The sequence below is a fragment of the Bemisia tabaci genome, chromosome 1 (genome assembly GCF_918797505.1).
Source record: "Bemisia tabaci chromosome 1, PGI_BMITA_v3".
Taxonomy (NCBI): Eukaryota; Metazoa; Arthropoda; class Insecta; order Hemiptera; family Aleyrodidae; genus Bemisia; species Bemisia tabaci.
In genome coordinates this window covers 19,556,683-19,574,804 of record NC_092793.1, presented here as the reverse complement: position 1 = coordinate 19,574,804, position 18,122 = coordinate 19,556,683, and the positions used below count along the sequence as shown (strand labels likewise).

Below are 18,122 nucleotides of genomic sequence, written 5' to 3'. Positions count from 1 at the left end.
ACTGACTCGGCGAAGCGCGTGTTACTTTCTATTTTGAAATGGAGTCTTTTTCTTTCGGCACGTACTTTTTCGTTTTGGAATATGACGTTATGATCTTCTTTCATTGTTTTTGCGGCCAGCTTCTTGTTTATGCTTGCATAACATGCAGATACCTCCTGATTCTCAATTTAATCATACAATTAAGATAGATTCGAGAAAAATCAGCTCCTTACTTTGCAGAGACTTATTTTTATGCCCCCCTCTTTATTTTGGATTTCCAAATCTTTGTCGACGGCCACGTATTTAAACGTGGGCAATTTTGCATAATTTCGAAAATTTGTTTTTCAAACATCGATTTTTTTTTTTTTTTTTTAATCGTTGCTTTCAAATGCAACACGATCTTACGAAGAACGCACGGTTTTCACGATAACGCCAATCGGCTTTCCCATTTTCAAAGTCCTTTTTTCCGCCGCCTCGTTCCATGACCCAGCCCACCGGTCGTGGCGTCCCTTCACCCGCGCGTCTTATTGCGTCACGCCGTGCTCCACCGCCGCTTTGTAGGCGTAGTGTCATAAGTAGAAGAAGGAGACTCCAACCCAAGCCGCAGCGGTGGCGAAACAGCGACCGTGATGGGATTCACCTCCTCCCTCGTTTATTTATCGCCTCAAAATTTCACAGTTGTCGGCGGGGGAGGCCAAGCATCCGTCGCCCTTCTGACATAAAATCATATCTCATTTCCACGTTGAGCTCTATTTATCATTTAATTCCATGCTTTATGGGGTTCATGCCGAGATCGAGATACGCCGTTTCGTCGGAAGAGCGGCGTATTTTCGGCGGCGCTCCCATCGGAGGGAACGCGTGCGCTCCCTCTCCTCGTTTAGAAATTTCGAGGAATTAGGGAAACGGGGGATGGGGAGGGGGCGGAGGGGAGGCCGGGGGGACCCGTGTTCCGTGCGGTCTACGTGCTCGGCGAGCCAACCCACCGAATTTACCCCTTGCCTCGGAGAACTTTTTCTCACTCTTCATAATTAGGCATTACGTGCGATTTATTTTCCCGGGAAAGTTTATACGGTGCCCCGCACGTCGCATGGCGGCGGCGGCGGCGCCCCTCCCGCAAAGCCGTGTCGATAAAAAGTCCGCCCGGTGGCACTTGGACTGAATCTTTTATCAGTTGAACTTTTTTCTCCTCTACATCGATCCCCGAGGAGCCTCTGGCTGGAGCAAGTTAAGCGCCCGTCCCGTGTGACTGATAACTCTGCCCGAGCCGAGTGTGGAAGGCGCGCACCGTTGTCAAGGCTCTCGACAACCCTTACAACTAGAGTACCTATATAGGGAGAGTATGGACAACTCGAAATATGTAGCTCTTAGGGTCCAAAAGGGTAGGTAACCTTTGAAAACGAAAAATGTCACTGTCAATCTTTAGACTCCAATAGTAAACGAAAATGGACAAGAAAATTCATAAGTAAGCATTCTTCCGCAAAAATTAGTAAGTTTATGCAAAAACCAAGTCAAATACGTGCTTTACTAACGACAGTTCCTAACAATTGTGATCATAAATCACTGCGGATTTTTGAATTCATAGATTGCCTACCCTTTTGGGGTCTAAGAGCTCCATCACCTAACCTCAAAATTTTCGACATGTCCATACTCTCTCTGTATAGGTACTCTACTCACAATTGGACTATATTTTAAAGTAAGGAACTAAAATACCACGAAACAATGTTAGGGGGCTACGCAAGATCTCAATTTTCAAGAACACAAACATTTTGATGAACACTAATGTCGTACTCACTTGCACAAATATTGGTAAAAACGAAGGGACGCATACCGGGTCCTCTCGTGTGATCAGTCGCGACTCCGAACTGAAATTTCTGGTTCATCCGTAATAGTACCTATCGCCATACATGTGGTGTTCGAAACAAGGAGCCAGAAATTATAGTTCCCTTTTGGAAACGCAATTCAACTGAACTACGTACTATTACTAAGCTAACCAACTCCGAAAATTTCCATTTTATAAGAGACTTTTTATAAGTTTCACGAGGGGAAAAAGTGGAAAATCCTCAATCGTCGTCAATTTTTAGAAAAATTGGTTAACTCTCCTTTTCCAAAAATTGTATTCGATTGAGATACGCTTTAAGGAACAGAAAATGCAAGTTTGGCTCACGAAACCGATCAAAACGGGTGTTCTTAAACCTCTGAAGCCCGGTTCATCCGTCCGAATTCCGTTTTTTTTCTTATTTTCCTTCAGTGCAGGTATTTCCGGTTGAAACGGCAACATAGGCCTTTGCTTTCGTGGGACGGACCCGTGGTGTGTGTCGGAGCTTGGAGGTGTGAGTGGGGTCTCGTGCTAGTTTGAGTATAACATGCGAGCAATTTCACTCACTCGGAATGAGTGCGCTGCAATTGCTGCACCCGGTTATTGCTGCCTTTGTGATAAGTGGGCGCTTGCAACTATTTGCTGGCGGTTTTTTAAGCTCCGCAGCCATTAATATCAATCCCTCGTTTGACCCGGCTCCTCTCCCGGCTCTTAAATTCCCCGCGAATGCTTAATGTCCGCTCTAAAAACGCCCAGTGTTTGTGCCCTCCTCGCGAAATTGAAAATAGATGTGATATGCAACCGCTCAATCTCCCGCCCCCTCCGCAATGGGAACATACGAAGCACGTCGGCTGCGCCACACGTGGAACTATCATTCTTGGATTTTTTTTTTTTTTTACTACTACTACTTCATATAGCCCACAATGGCTAATCCTTCGCTTTTTAGTCCCGTCCCTCCTCCGTCCCTAACAACCAGTCCCACTACTGGAAAAAAAACACATTGGATCTAGAGTCCAGACTCTAAAAAACATCGACAAGAAAAAGTACTCTTGATTCAATCAGAATCTAGCTTTAATCAAGAACCAAGCCTCTTAATTTAAGCGGATTTCGTTTTGATTCAAGCAAAAATCCGATTGAATCAAGAGTATTCTTTCTTGGCAATGTTTTCTAGTGTCTGGACTCTCGATCCACTGTGTTTTTTTTCCAGTGAGGCAACCATTGGTTGAAACCATTAAACTCGGGTCGGCTGGCCGGGAATCGAACCCGGGACCTCCCGCTCATAGAGCTAGCGCTATAACCACTACACCATAGGAGGCCGACCGAATCATATGAAGACAGCCCTAATCGGAGGTTGGGTCTTGTATGATCACCTCATCGAAATTCATGCACTGTGAATGATTGACTGGTTAACGAAAGAAATATACTATTTTTCCTAATATGGTTACTTTTCTTTTGTTTGTTGCAGAAGGATTCCCTAGTTTTAGAGCCTACAAACGTCGCAAATTGTGTTTCAAAAGGAAAGTCTGAGGTAAGCTACGCTACTTATTCATTTTGTCCTTCATACACAACTTAATCTATAGTATAAATATCAAAAGAGTAACGAGCAACGCATAACGCCTGAAGTGTGAAGCGCCTCGAGGGTTGGAGTGCGAAGCGACCAGGGGGCGTACCCCGCAGTATACCGTGAAATTTCTACGAGTAAGGAGTCATCGCTGTCCCAGAATTCAAAATTGAGATTTTGATACCTTACAATTATGTATTGTCACATGACATTATCTGGGTTAAAAGTTATTCTGAATAATGCTTGAAATTTAACGTTGTGGTTCAAGAAGTAATCTGAACACTGTAATACCACTCAATTTCACTGAACCGCTCTCAATCAGCAACAAGTCATACTAGAAAGTGTTCCCTTCACAAATCTGAATATCCGAATTTCAATGGAAATGGGCCTCCTAAAATCTTCGGTAATGTTAACGAAGATCTCTTCTTTTGTTAAAGGCCGCGACTGGAATTCGCAACTCGCGTCCGCGGGTTTTCCCGCCGGCGCGGCTTTTCGCATTTTCCGCTCCTCTTCAGTCATAATTCTTCATAGGACCCGACCGAGTAAAAATGTCCCCCGTGCTCTGTGATTACAGCTGAGGTAGTGCTTTCACTCCGGATTTAATGTTTAGGAAAAAAGCTTCGAGCTCGACTTTAAACGAAACGTCGCCAACTTTAACGGAAGACGCTGCATCGAGCCACGGTTCTACAGGCAGCGCGCGACGCCAAGTCGTTGACGGCGCAGAGATACAACTATTCGTGCTTGATTGATGCCCGTGTTGCATCTTCAAAATTGAAGGCGCGAGGCGTGAACTCGCAATTCTCTATGCTGTTACAGTGAAGTGTCGCTCAGATTTGGAAGAAAAGTTCAAAATCAAGGCCCGATTATGTCTTCCATTTTTGGCAGTTTTGCTCACATGGCCCTTAAATCTTCACTTTAACTAGAAAAGAGGGAAACAACACAATACAAAAATAAAGCAAAGATAAAGATGCTCGTTGATGACGGCGCAGAGATACAACTATTCCTGCTTGATGGATATCCGTGTTGCATCTGCAAAATTGAAGGCGCGATGGTGCGAGGCGTGAACTCCGGCCTAGGCCCTACACTGGTAAAAACCACATTGTATCTAGAGTCCAGAATCTTAAAAACATCGACAAGAAAAAATACTATTGATTCAATCAGATTTAAGCTTAAATCAAGAACCAAGCCTCTAAATTTGAGCGGATTTTCTTTTAATTTAAGCTTAAATCTGATTAAATCATGAGTCCTTCTTCTTGTCAATGTTTCCAAGAGTCTGGACTCTAGAGTCTAGATCCATTGTGTTTTTTTACCAGTGTTATGCTGTTAATGAGGGAAGAAATTTAAAAAAAAAAACAATAATTTTCATTTTTTTTTAAAAAAAAAATTAGGATGTAATTTTAGTCCTCTATCTAAAGCTCGCATACATTGTCTTATGAACCATGTTTTGAGCAATTTGCCTCGGCATCCAAGAGTTAATTATGGTCTTTTGGTAGTTGAAATTCGTCCGGTAGAATCGAGTCTCACCGATAGCGAGGTGTGGATGATCGATTAGCGACAGTTCCCCATTTGAAGCTGTGGCAAAGAATCGATTATCGAAGTGTTCGTCCGTCAATCCTTTTCCGTAGGTTTAAATGGCAGATTAATGGATTTATCGCAAAACACACTAAAGCCACTGAAATCTCTCGCACTAGGATAAGACTCATCACAAAATCGCGCGGCCTACTTCGCGTCGCGGACTGTCTGTGGAAACCGTATACTTCTCGACGCGGAAAATTCTTCGCCACAGCTAGCTCGGCAAGGGCGCGGCGAAGAAGTCATAGGTCGCCCCTTTATGCAGTTCGGTGCCTTTTTGTCCGCGAAGGCCCATAATTTTAAAATATTACCTTCCCCTCAAATTGAAATAAATCGAGCCGAATAACGAGCAGGTATTTTTATACACCCCCGCGCCCCCTTCCCCGCCCCCACCTTTGCGACCTTTTCTTCTATCTCGAGAAGAGCGGAAGCGGAACGGGGCGACGTTTACATAAAAAAGTCATTATACGGTATGGACAACGAAATAAACACTTTGCTCGGTGCTCTCGAGGACGTATTGAGCGTATTTATGCTAAAAGGAACTATGTGCACGGGGATTGCGTGTGACATAGTTCCTTTTAGCATAAAGACGTCCTATTGTGAGTCGGGGCCGAGGCACAAACAAGTCCCGGAAGGGCGCCCGAGGAACCAGGAGGGGCGACTTTTCAATTCGGAGCGAACAGGTCTGCCTCTTGAACCCGGCACGAAAAAACGAAGATGGGAATTTGATTATCTTAATTTACCCGCGCATTGTTGGCCGGATTGAGACGTACTAATTGCAGTATTTTGAGGTTAGGGCTCCGCGACTCGAACCGCCATCGCGACATCGGCGTCGCCAAATTTGTATTTCCATATTTATTTATTTTTAATTATTTATTCTTTTTTAAACCGGAAATTGAGATGAGAAAAGGAAGAGTCCTGCTTACGAAAGATAATCGAAACATCATATCTCAGACCGCGTTGTTTAGAAGTTTTGGCTCTTCAAAAAATGTCAAAAATAGTAACTTCTTTTCGCTGGAAGTGCAACTTAACGAGTCATAGTCTCTTCACCAGTACACAACTTACTTTAGATTGATCTGACATTCAATTGTGCAATTATGACAGAGAAATAAGGAACTTTAAAGGGTTCCGATGGAGCCGACCACGGTTGGACTAACATATTTACAGTAAGAATACATGTTTTGAATCAAATGTTATTTGACTATCGTATAATTTATTTTTTTCAATAATAACCGTAAAAATACACAATATCCTGCAAAAATCGCTATAATTTACATGAGAAACTTTTTTGTGTGACTAATGATGCATGTCTGCCAAAATGTGAACGATTCATGGATGGTTTCACTCTTTTTGTTGAAATTGTAGGCACGGTTTTTTGAAGAGCTCAGAATTTTTCATGAATTAATTTCATTGCTGTTTAACAGTAGGCAAAACAAATCGAAATATCCTAACATTTCATTTTTTGAACTCCTCAGGTCTCCGGAAGTTTATAAATGTAATGCGTGAAATCAACTTGCGGTGTGACGCGAAATGATTGCTTTATTACAAGGAACTCTAATCCGGAAAAATGCCGGGAGACGGAAACGCGGCCAACGCGGCCATACTTTTAAGGGAGGAAACGAGGGGTTTGGCAATCTCGGCCAGAACAGGAGTCGAGGAGGCGCTGTTTTATGCAAATTTCGACTCATTGAGGTTTGCTTAACTGCTGCCGTAATTACAACTCCCCTGCCCCCCCTCCTGGCCAACCTAGCCTTCCGGCGCCCCTCCTAATGGGTAGCCCTTCGCGCCTCTAAATTCTCATCGTAATGATAATGATGCGAGATGCTAATGATAACAGGAGTAATAAAATAATGATAATCGAACCGACTTATCATTAGCGCGTCTTGTTTTCCAATTTGTACGGCCGAGTCTCACCGAATCCACGCACCCCTTTTTCCCTTATCAATCATCGCGGTTCTTTTCCCCCACAACTGTCACCCTCGTTCGGATGGCATCAAACTGTGTCTCTTTAATGCTCGTTGATTTATTGTTTTAGTTTTTCTTCTCTCTATTGGAGGAAACAGGCCCAATTTTTCAATGAAATATTACTGTGCGTGGATAAAAAATACAGCTATTTGATCTGTATAGTAACTGTGTGGAATTCCACGTGTGGCAAAGTTGATCATCGGTGAGAAAAGTGAAATGAAATTGGAAATGAAAGAAACTGGTAACATTCTGCGTTTACCTTTGCCACTACGCAACCCAATATCAAGGGATGCTCCCAAATACGGGTTTCCCGGTCATATTTAAAGAATTCGAAGAAACGAGCTTATTTAGAGGTTATGTTAATTATCGATGTCTGAAAAAATCATGGTCATCACCCCGGTAGAGCCCTGGGGCGACTCGCAATAAAAATACGGCGCTACGCGCCGGCATTTGGGGGGCTTCGCCCCCCCATCCGCTTAGCGGATTGGTGCGGGGACCGCACGGGACTTTCTCGCTCGAGCCGGCGCTTCGCGCCGGCATAGACACTTTTACTGGAATATTTAGAAAAATACTGCCAATTTTACAAAATCATAAAGTTTGATTGGAATTTTGATCACAGGATAATAGTTATGAAATTTTTATTCAAACCACTGAACTTTATTGTAAATGTCTTCGCGATATGTGATGAATTCATATATTCGGACTCGACTTGTTCATTTTATGAGGCATCTTCAATTAAATATGTAATTGATTAACAAAGTCTCCTGTCAAAGATGGCGATCCGTAAAAATCTTAGCTTTTCTACGATTCATTAGGATCCATTAGATTCATTGACATCATACTTCAGATACGATTTTATATTATAATCTCTCCTTAAGCACGGTCAAAAGCCATCAAATATCTACTTGAATGGGTAGAATGACTATTCGATGTTCAAATAGTCTTAAAACTAAACGGTTTTCGCTTAGCATCTCCCAAATTTTAAATTTGGCGGGCGAATCTACCTGCTGGAAGGTTCACCACACGCCCGCCAGGAGCGCCATCTCCTTACTGCGTATCCCTGTAATTCAGAGCGAAAACAATAGAGAGCGCTGAGAGCGCCATCTCCTCGCTGCTGTCAACAAACCTCGGTTTCTAACAATTTATAACCTCCTTTATTAAGTAACAAGCATTAAATCAGTCATATTTGTGCCGTATTATTATATTATATTTGTGCTTAGTACCTCGTAAAAAGGAACCGCGAAAGATGGAATCTGCCGGGATTCTAAATTCATTAACAACAAACATATTAGTTTTTAATAAAGATCTAAGTGTCAGTTCTTGGCGTTAGCTTGATGATTCATAGTACCTTTGATATATTGTGAGTACCTAATTAGTTGTCTAATTTTGCTTGGTGTATACCTACGGAGTAATTTTGGAAATAGTATATGATGCATTATATAATGCATTTGAATTCCTGGGTTTCACCTGACTCAAAGCGTTCGCTGCTGTTATCTAGAAGCGTTCCGACTCACTTATCAGAGAATTGAGCGTTTCCTATCGGTCCCTCTGCAATTATGAGATTAGTCCAAGAATCCTTTAGGAACTTAAATTAATGACTCAGATGGTGCTTTTGAGCCAACTTTCAAAGAATTAAAGGCATTTTTTCAAAATCTACAGTCCATGAGCTCTCCGTGTGACCGAAGTGCTCTCCTCGCTATATGACGCGTAACCCTTCAATTTTTAGTTTAGTCCAAAGACCTCATAGGAACTTACATTATTGAACCAGGTGGTGCTCTTATGCCAACTTTCGAAGAAATGAAAGGCATTTTTTTTCAAATTTACAGTCTTTGAAAATGAGTTGTTTGTGTGATGTCGCGGAGCAAAGTGCCCTACTTTTGGGCCTCGTAATCCCTTGAATTTTGAGTTTATTCCAAAGATCTTTTAGGAACTTAAATTAATGACCCAGGCAATGTGCTTGATGCCCACTTTTAAAGAATTAAAGGCATTTTTCAAAATTTACAGTCCCTCAAAATGAGCTTTCCGTGTGATTTTGCTGAAAATGGACCTTTAACCCAATTTGACCCTAGCCCCCCCAAATTTTAGCGTACCTCAAAATCGTTGGACGTGCATAAGGAGACCATAGATATGGTGTCCTGTGCCAATTTTGAATGAAATCGAACAGATAGATTCTGAGATATCGCTGTACACAGATTTGGGGGACGCCACACGGACGGACACACATTTTTTCAAGTATGGTTATTTTTACTCCTGGGACCTTAAAACGTCTAGAAATGATGAAATTTCAACTTTTTTTTTTTTTTTTTTTTGGAGGATGACAATACTTCCTCTCTACCCTATGGGAGCGAGAAAGTAAAAATGAATTTTGATAAGTCAGAGGCCATAATGATGATAGATAGCAGACTATCAAAAGAATTAAAAAAAACATGACTCCCTTCCTTTTACAAAAAAAAGAAGTAAAATCGCAACTGATCTCTCAGAACACAAGTGGCAGGAGTATCCTTTCAAATCCAGGATCAGGAATGAAGTTCGAAGACGGGAAGAATAGCTAAATGATCAGTAAGATTTTCTTTTTCTAGGTTCCGACTGAACAAGAAGGAAAAACTTGGTTAGCACCCGTCAAGTCATTTTTTTATTTATTCATTATTTATTTGTTTGTCTTGTCGTGAAGATCGTAATTAGGGATGAGATTTCGTACAGAAATTAGTTAAGTACCAGTAAGGAGAAATGCAGAGGGAGCGCCTGTAAACGGGAAAGTTTATTTTTCTTGTGTATTAAATAAAGGGCACGACGCAATACAAGTGGGGATGGGTTCGAGGAAGTCTCAAGTATGAATTATGTTTAGGCGGTTCTCAAGCCAATCTCGAGTCTCAAGTCGGGGTCTCAACTCATTGTGCAGGGGTTCCTCTCCACACTCAGCTCCCAATTGTTATTGTTTTTAATAAAAAAGGGGAAATTAATAAATAAAAAAGAATGCGTTGAACCAAGTATCGTTTTTCTGAGCTAAAGAGGGATTGTTGGGCAATTTAATGCTTTCAAATCGGTCGCACCCCACCCCCTTCCAGGAGCTTACTTTTTCGTCGTTAATTACTTATGTTCCGCCATTTCACTGAGTTGCCGTCTCCGTGCGTTTTAAGTTTTTAATTGTTTACTTAAGAAATCTATTTTTACAGAAGTGATATGAGTAAATATATTTAATGTACAATATCTGTAAGGAAAGTAACTTTAAAAATTTAAGGTGAATTCTCGGTTTCCGACGTAAATAGCCTAGTTGCTGATCGTCGTAGTTAATTAACTAACTAATTTTCTATTTATTTACAATTTTTTCTTCTTCTTCTTTTTTGCCTTTATGACCACAAGGAGAGTTCTTGTTGTCCATAAATCAAAATGAGATTTACAAATTGAAAAAGGAAATAAAGTCTTATGTTGCTACAGAAAGTCACATACCTTTGGCGTGATTTTTGAATAAGTGTAGTCGTTCACATAGGCTAATTTTCTCTAAAAATAACCAAAACAAAATTGACTTGTCATAAAATTTTCAGTAAACAATTTTGATGCGGGATTTTTTCCTTCTTTTTTGTATTCTTATTTCTTTCCCACTATTTTCGACGACCCCTACAAACCACTTACACCGAACGAATAAGTAATTTTCCTTACGCCTAAGCTTTTCTTCAGTAACGACAGACGCCATTTCTTTTGCCAGAAGCACAAAAAATGTAAATGAAAACGCTCGACTCTGAAAGAGTGACCGAAAAAGAACGGCCACTACAGGGGGCATCAATCCAAAGATTCGTTTATTTCTGCCGAGGTTTGTACGAACAACACCGTAGCAATGTCAAATAAGTGAATCCCCGAGTGAGATATTGAGGCCCTTGTTTAACTATGATCATAATTTTGTCTGCTCATTAAGTAGCATCAGGGTCGTAATCCCGGGGGCGGGTCGCGCCGCGTTCCCCTCGCGAGTGGCTTACTGGAAGGGGTTGTTTTTCCCCGGGTTCCGCTTGAGGAGCCTACCGTGAAACACTTCACCTTTACCGAGGTTTTTCATATCTTTTTTGCTCCCGGCTTGCGGTTCCCTAACCGTAACTTTTTGGAAGCATGCCGGCACACAGTGGATCGAGCCGATTAGAGAGGTCGGACATGGAATTTTGGTCTAAAACTGCAAAATGTTATGTTTATATTACCACATTTTGAATTTTAAGGGGTGTCTTTTGAAGAAAATTTCACGAGGAAACCAATGGAGCCCTTTTAGAACTTCAAATTGTTGTATAAACGGAGTTATAAGCGCTTGAAGTATCCAAATTTTGTCCGACCTCTCCTATTGACTCGATCCACTGTGCGGCACACTGATCGGAAGCGAAGTTCTCAGCGACCCGGAAAACGCACGGGGCATTTAGCTCGGCGGGAAAATTTATGGTGAACTTCGAGGAAAAACCCTCGGAAAGACCGCGAATCCGAGAGATAACCTTAAAAACACGAGAGATTTAGGCATTCACTGTGATGACGGTTGAAAATTCTAAGTATTATCAGCCTCGTCCACGATTTTAGGGTTCTGACTTGATCTTGCGTTACTAGCGTGATGCGCGGAAAAGGAAAGGGCGATGCGACGAAGTATTGCTTTTAAAAATGTTTGAATGTTGAACATTTTTGTCTTTTGCGATGTAACACTTTGCAAAATCGTTTGTCACTTCTTAAAAAATCTCTGCGACACCTAAAAAATTGTAGCTGGAATGTGTGAAGGGCTGAAGTTAGAACACAAACCCCTGTGCGGGAAAACTCCCAAAAAGTTTTAGTAGGTAAATAACTCTCTTGGATCTGGAAATAAATTTGTGTCTCTCTTTGAGAACTCCGTGGCGTCGCTCGGTTTCATCGTGTATCGTAAGTTTACATGAATGTTACCCCTTGCCTTAACTCAGACTTACCTTATCATCGCATTCAGTTTCAAGGCATCATGGCAAAACTACGTATTGAAGTTTGTATGTGCGTGTGTTTGATTTCCATTGAACTTGAGAGTTGCCTTATCTTTTTCTTCTTTTTTTTTCATTCTTGTACCTGCTAATGTCTCATGATTGCTTTTTAAGGACGTTCTGAAGTTGGAAGGCTGTCACAAGCATCTGAATATTAGAACCCTCGAACGAGTTGAATCGTATGTCGGATTTTAAACTGTCGCTCTGCCAACAGAAGGCTGTAACTTCTTTCTCACGTGAGCCCAGTAAGGATTTATGTGAATGATGGGGCTCAGTGCTAATTGTACATACATCGTTTTGCTAGATTAGTGGACTCCCACATTTTAGTATTGTCTTTCTAGCCAGAGTCTGATCCAACTTTTCTTTTACTTTTAAAACTTTTCATCGCGTTGTAGTTGCGTTGATTTCAACAGTACCATTCAAATTCGCATACCTAGATAATGTGAGTTCATGATATCGAGGAATTGGAAAACCAAGGAGGGCTGGGGTTTGTGAGGGAACAAAATAATTCCCAGCATCCAGATTCCAGAGGATGCATCAGGGAATCGAATTTGAAAACCGGAAATTTCTTTTCCTTGCACTCCGAAGTTGTTTCCGAACACAGTATTGGCACAGTTTTGGTTTGTAAGTTGGGCTGCTTAATGAGTCCGGTATTAATTTTTCCATTTACTCGAATCGTCCATCTGCAACTTTAACACATCACGACTCCCCTGTAACTGGAGCACAACTCTCAACGGTCGAAATGCCTACAAAATAGTGAGTAGGCAATCCGCATTGTCTAGAAGTTAAAATAGTTATCTCACAGCGCCGTGCTGAGCCAATCGGGATATCGTACGGTTAATATTTACAAAACATACATATATCTTCCTTTAATACATATTTTTTTCCATCAATTTATGTGAAAATAATCCATGCGGAGTGTCCAAACATTTCAAAATCATCAGTTGAAAAACGCTGACTCCGCGAGTTTAAATTATAAAGCCAAACAGAGCGGAGCGGCACGCGGAGTGCTGCCTGCGCGACACGCGCATTGGCGCCTACAAACCTAACAGGGATACTTCACGCATTGCGCAGTGCGTGAAGTATCCCTGTTAGGTTTGTAGGCGCCAATGCGCGTTTCTTGCTCGTCGGCCGCCCACCGCGCCGCAGCGTGCCATGGCGCGCGGCGCCTCAAGTAACTATTTCACAACAGAGGTGTTGCGCAGTATCAATCGAAATTAAAGGCGTTCCAACATATTAAAACGCTTTATTAACCATCAGTAATCACATTTATTTCGCTTATCATTAATGGTGAACTGTACTGCTTTGCCGAGGATAGACGCTGTATAAAACATGCATTCTCTAAGATAATTGTGAATATTTTTTTCATGGAAGGGCGCAGGCCCCCAAAATCCTCCTTTAAAGAAAATTATAAAATTCACCATTGAACTATCCACCATGAAATTATCCAACCCCCGTATACGAAACCATTTTACCCCGTATCAATTTCGTTCTGAAATTGTTGCGTTTCAATAATCAAAATGCAGAGAACGGTTCTGTATCATTTAGGTACTCGCTCCGCTCCTTTTTGACAAACGCGATAGCCGAAGCATTCTCGCTATCAAACGATGGAGCGAACGTGTCAAGATAGTCAATAGTAAATGCATCGCTTTGTCTCGCGGCCGGGAAATTACATTGACCGGATGCGGCACAGCAGTGCGAAGACAATACGTACCTGCTTTGGGCACTACAATAGGCACGAGAGCACGGACAAGTAGGCTGCAGTGCGCTATTCTCTTTTCCGCCTCATTCCTGGCGAAAAGCTCGTTTGCCAAATTTTGGGATGGTGAAAAACTCCCACTGCTTGTGAAAATCTGGATCAAATGGATCTTTGGAAAATGAAGCTCAAATAAAATAACCGAAAGCTGGATCAATGAGGTCTTTGGAGAGGAATCGTTAAGCTTGCGTAACCGTATTCCCATTCAAGGGGTCTGCTTTCTCCCTAAAAGGTGGGGGAAAAAAGGAAGTTGTGTGAAACTTTGATTTTGCATGCTGCCTCAACGTATGAGCTTTAATACACCCTGAAACAGAAAAGGAAAATTTAATTAAAATACAAGTAGAGAATAACAATGTGCATTTTTCTTCGGATAATTTCGAAATTCAGAATGATTCTACGAAGTTGGAACAATCGATGTTATTTTAACCAGAAAAATACAGCACCAGGTCCTGAACCAAAAATGTACCCATCATGATCCAGGAACTTACCTGACTATATTATGGATCTCTGAACGCTGTTTTTTCCTGATGAAAAATAGAGAAAGTAATTAAACCTCAAAAAATGTTCCTAAATCTGCTTTCCCAAGCCTCAAAAAGTAGCACATTTAGCTGGAGAAGTGATTCCTCGGTCAATTTTAAATTTTGCAGACATCAAAGAATTTGGCATCACCTGCTTTTTTAGGGCACATTCTGAAAATATTCACTCCCATTTGGTTCTCAGCGCGTTCAACCCCTCGAAAGTATCTTAACTTCCTGTACAAGTGGCATAAACGATTTTCAGTCGCTGTATATGCAACTCAAGACTGCAAGGCACAGGACGGAAATAAAAGACGTCATATGGACAGCAGACATGTGGATAAGGTGGCTATTTGCGATCAGTTTTACGTAAACTAGCTGTGACAGGCGCCTTTGTGTGATAGGAAACACATTCTGAGCAGCTGTCATGGGCACAGTGACGGATAAATATATGTTATCGGACTTCGAAACAACAAAGCAGGAATTCATGTTCTTCTACCATAGCCCTCTGAAGCTTAAACCGAACTGTTGAATGCAACTCTTTTACGTGTGTTCATTACTTTTTGTCTGTACTAATATTCGAGCACCCGACGTAAGAAATGTGAGGTTTGGATACCTAATTTTTGGAGAGAAAACACGGTGAACCTGACCTCAGTAGGCAAGAGGCAATTTGTATCGTTCTTCGAGACAATTATATCTCGGTCGTTCTATCGTGAACATTGTTTTAGCTTTTGAAACTCCCTGAATTCGCGCTTAAGTTTGGCATCAGGAATTTTTAGCGCGACACAGAGCCGCGAATGGTGGATTGGGGCAAACAATGAAACCATCGATTTGTCGATGTTTCACGCTCTAATTGTGGCTTCGTTGATTAACGATGCACCTTTGTTACCAAATCTTCTCTGAAAGTTTCAAGTTTTCATCCGTAAGGTAAGCCAAGTCACGAAATTATTCTTCTTTATTCATAGTTGCACTAGATCTCTAAGAGAAACGAGGAAAAGTGTAAACGTAAGACGATAGTTACAGTAAATCCAACCCAAGGAGGCATAATGTTTGTACACAATAAATTTTAAAAGGAGAATTTGTTAAATTATCATATGATAGGTTGAAAAAGACAACTAAGCGATGCTTTTGATGATCATAAGCGGAAAAATGTAAAAGGATCAGGGAAATCGTCAATAAAATCAAAGGTTGTTTAAAAAATTATGATCTTTGTCATCAGTCATATGGATCGGCTACTTCTGAACTCAACATCACAGACAAATCCTCTCCTTCGCAAACTTAGGGTCAGTTTTCCAACCGTATATAAGTGCACAATTGTTTTATATTTCGTGAAGAGTAACTGCGACGAGTCTTTTACGAGTCTACAGTCTTTTACGTGAGCGAGAAGTTTGAATTTATGCATAAAAACGTTAATATCTTTGTTCGGAGCCAGTTTATGTAATTTTCGTTGCAGAGGTCTATTTCACCTTGGAATGAAATGCAAATTTCCAGTGCCGGAAAATCTGCAATGCTTTTCCTTGCGAGTTCTTCTCGGTGTGTAAATTGTGCTGTTTGACGAGTCCAATATTAACTGTTTCATTCATTCGGATCGTCCATTGGCAACATAGTCAACTCCTCTGCATCTGGAGCGCAACTCGCAACGATTGAAATGCCTACAAAATAGTGGGTATGCAATCCGCACATCCTGAGAGTTAAAATAGTTATCTCACAGCGCCGTGCCGAACCAACCGCAAGACTACATTTCTTTCGCCACCTCTTGCCATTAATTATGAACAACTATTATGATCTATGGAATAACGCTGTTTAAACACTTTTTGCCATTGCAAAATTTATTATGATAAAACACGGATTTTTTGGGAAACCAAAGAGTATTTTCTTCCAATTTTACATAGGAAGAGCCTCGGACGAAAAGGGCCAAAAGTTGCCCGCGACAAAGGGATCTGTGTGTGGTTTTTTGTACCTTAGAATGAACTCTTTCACTTATGAAAATTGTAGATTGAATACACGAACTGTTTTTGAGATATGGGGGAGGGGGGTTATTTCATTCATTTTTGCAAGAGCTTTAATGTCTAATTTTTAATTTAACGTTTTACGTGATTTTGATCTTGAGACGCGGTTTGCGGCAATTTTTTTCTAGCTATTGCCTCTGTATTTTTCTACATCCCCGACAGACTCTCGTCTGTTTTTTCTTCCAGGAGAGGGAGAAAGAGGGGGGCTCTATCTATACAGGGTGTGCATAAAAAGGATATTTGCTAATATCCCGAACGGTTGCAGCCATCAACATGCGGTTTAAAATAGATTATTCTATTTTTATTTTAAAATGAAGGGTCTTCCTGAGTAAATGAGCTATTCAAAGAAGGGTTATGAACATGACCTTCGAGTTTCTCAAGAAATTCTTAGTTTTATGATCGTAATCCTGCACCAAACTTAATCTTAGGATAGTATAGTATGACTCACTCGCAGTTCTTGCCTATTTAAAACGTAAGTTCAGAATCGAGAAGACGAACGCTTATTCTGCCGTGCTAAGGAAGAACGCCGTATGAACATTCAACAGTTGCCAAATTCCCCTCAATAAAATGTTAATTTTTGAGAAAAATTATAAATATTTTTCTTTGAAATTTTCAGAAGTTTTAGATCAAATTACAAACAAAATTATCCGAGAAATCGGTAGACAAGTATCCAAAAATACTTCTGAAAATTAGTGATTTGCCAGGGGGAATTTGGCAACGCTTGAAGGCTCATACGATGTTTTTCCTTAGTATTCTCATGAATGATGCAGCTCAACGGCGACGCGGAACCCATCACGTAATTGGTCGGCAACCGCGATCGGAGAGCGACCGCTTCTTCCATCAGCAGGGAAATAAACTCCGAGTCGCGTCAAAGACGAACTGCATTCAAATGTCCGTTTGATGAGTCCGGCTAAAAAACCGCTGAGACATTGATTGTTGGATCAAATGTTTGCGCCGAGCTGGAGTTGTGCAAGGCGGAAGTTTCCTGCTTTTTCAGGAGTTCCAGTCGAATGTTTGATTCGGCGGGCTGTGTGCTGTGTTGCCGTGCCAAGGGAGACAGGTTTCCGCGGTCTAAAATGCCTAGAAAGTCAGGGAAATCTTGGTGACGTAGGATTTCGTAGGATAAGTCAGGGAATTCTGCAAGCAGCGTGTACCAAAAAAGAGCGAGTGAAAAGAAACACCTAGGTGGAAGTTTCATTCAAACGTTTGGGGAAGTCAGGGAAAGTCAAAAATAGTTTGGAAATAGGAGTTATGGAACCCCGGGAAGCATGCAGTGTGAACGTTTGAAAGTTGTTAAATTTTCTTGTATGAAGCTTTTATTCTAGAGGAGAACTGTGAGTATCCAATTATTTCTTTCATTCAAGATCAAAATACCTGAAAAGCTCCCCGAAAATTTTAAAGAAAAAACTGTTTAAGTTTTCCAGGAAATTGAAATTTTAGCAGGAAAAATTTGGCAACGTCCGAATGTTCTTAAGTCGCTCCTTCCTAGTACATCAGTGTGATGTGGCGGAGTTGCGTTCTGTTCAGCAACTCCAATGCCCCCCCCCCCCTCCTCCCAATGGGCGTTCATTGATGTCCCTAAAGAAATACATCGTGACAACAAATCTGTAATGTCGCAAATATAGGTTAGGTTTATGATTTTCAATTGTTTATTGGCATATAAGTAAGATGTGTCCGCCGTAAATCTTCATCGTCAATTTTCAAGTGCTCCCTTAAGAAACTGAGGAAACATATGAAGGCAGAAGTGGGGAGGTTTGAAGTGGAAAAGTAGCATTCGAGCACTCTTAACTTCGAGATGATGTTTCGAGAAGTTCAGGGCCGCAGGCCTGGACAAAACAGCAACATTTGTAAAAGTTGTGAAGTCTCTCTCTGTGTTGAAACCGAGACCACTACAGACGCTTTCAATCTCTATCTCGGGATTTGCGTTTCTCTCCGGCGCAGTTTTTTTCGCTTAAACCTATTATTGCCTGCCTTTGCACCTT

At 41.3% G+C, this 18,122-nt stretch overlaps 1 protein-coding gene across 2 annotated transcripts in view; it reads left to right on the top strand.

Moving 5' to 3' along the window:
* The window catches only part of Sema2a (Semaphorin 2a), a 769,825-nt gene that overhangs the window by 669,676 nt on the left and 82,027 nt on the right, over nt 1-18,122 (top strand). For both annotated transcript variants that reach the window (XM_072297641.1, XM_019046942.2), the window contains one exon: nt 3,261-3,323. In XM_072297641.1, the coding sequence (XP_072153742.1) occupies nt 3,261-3,323 (63 nt within the window). The remainder of the gene's footprint in view (nt 1-3,260; nt 3,324-18,122) is intronic.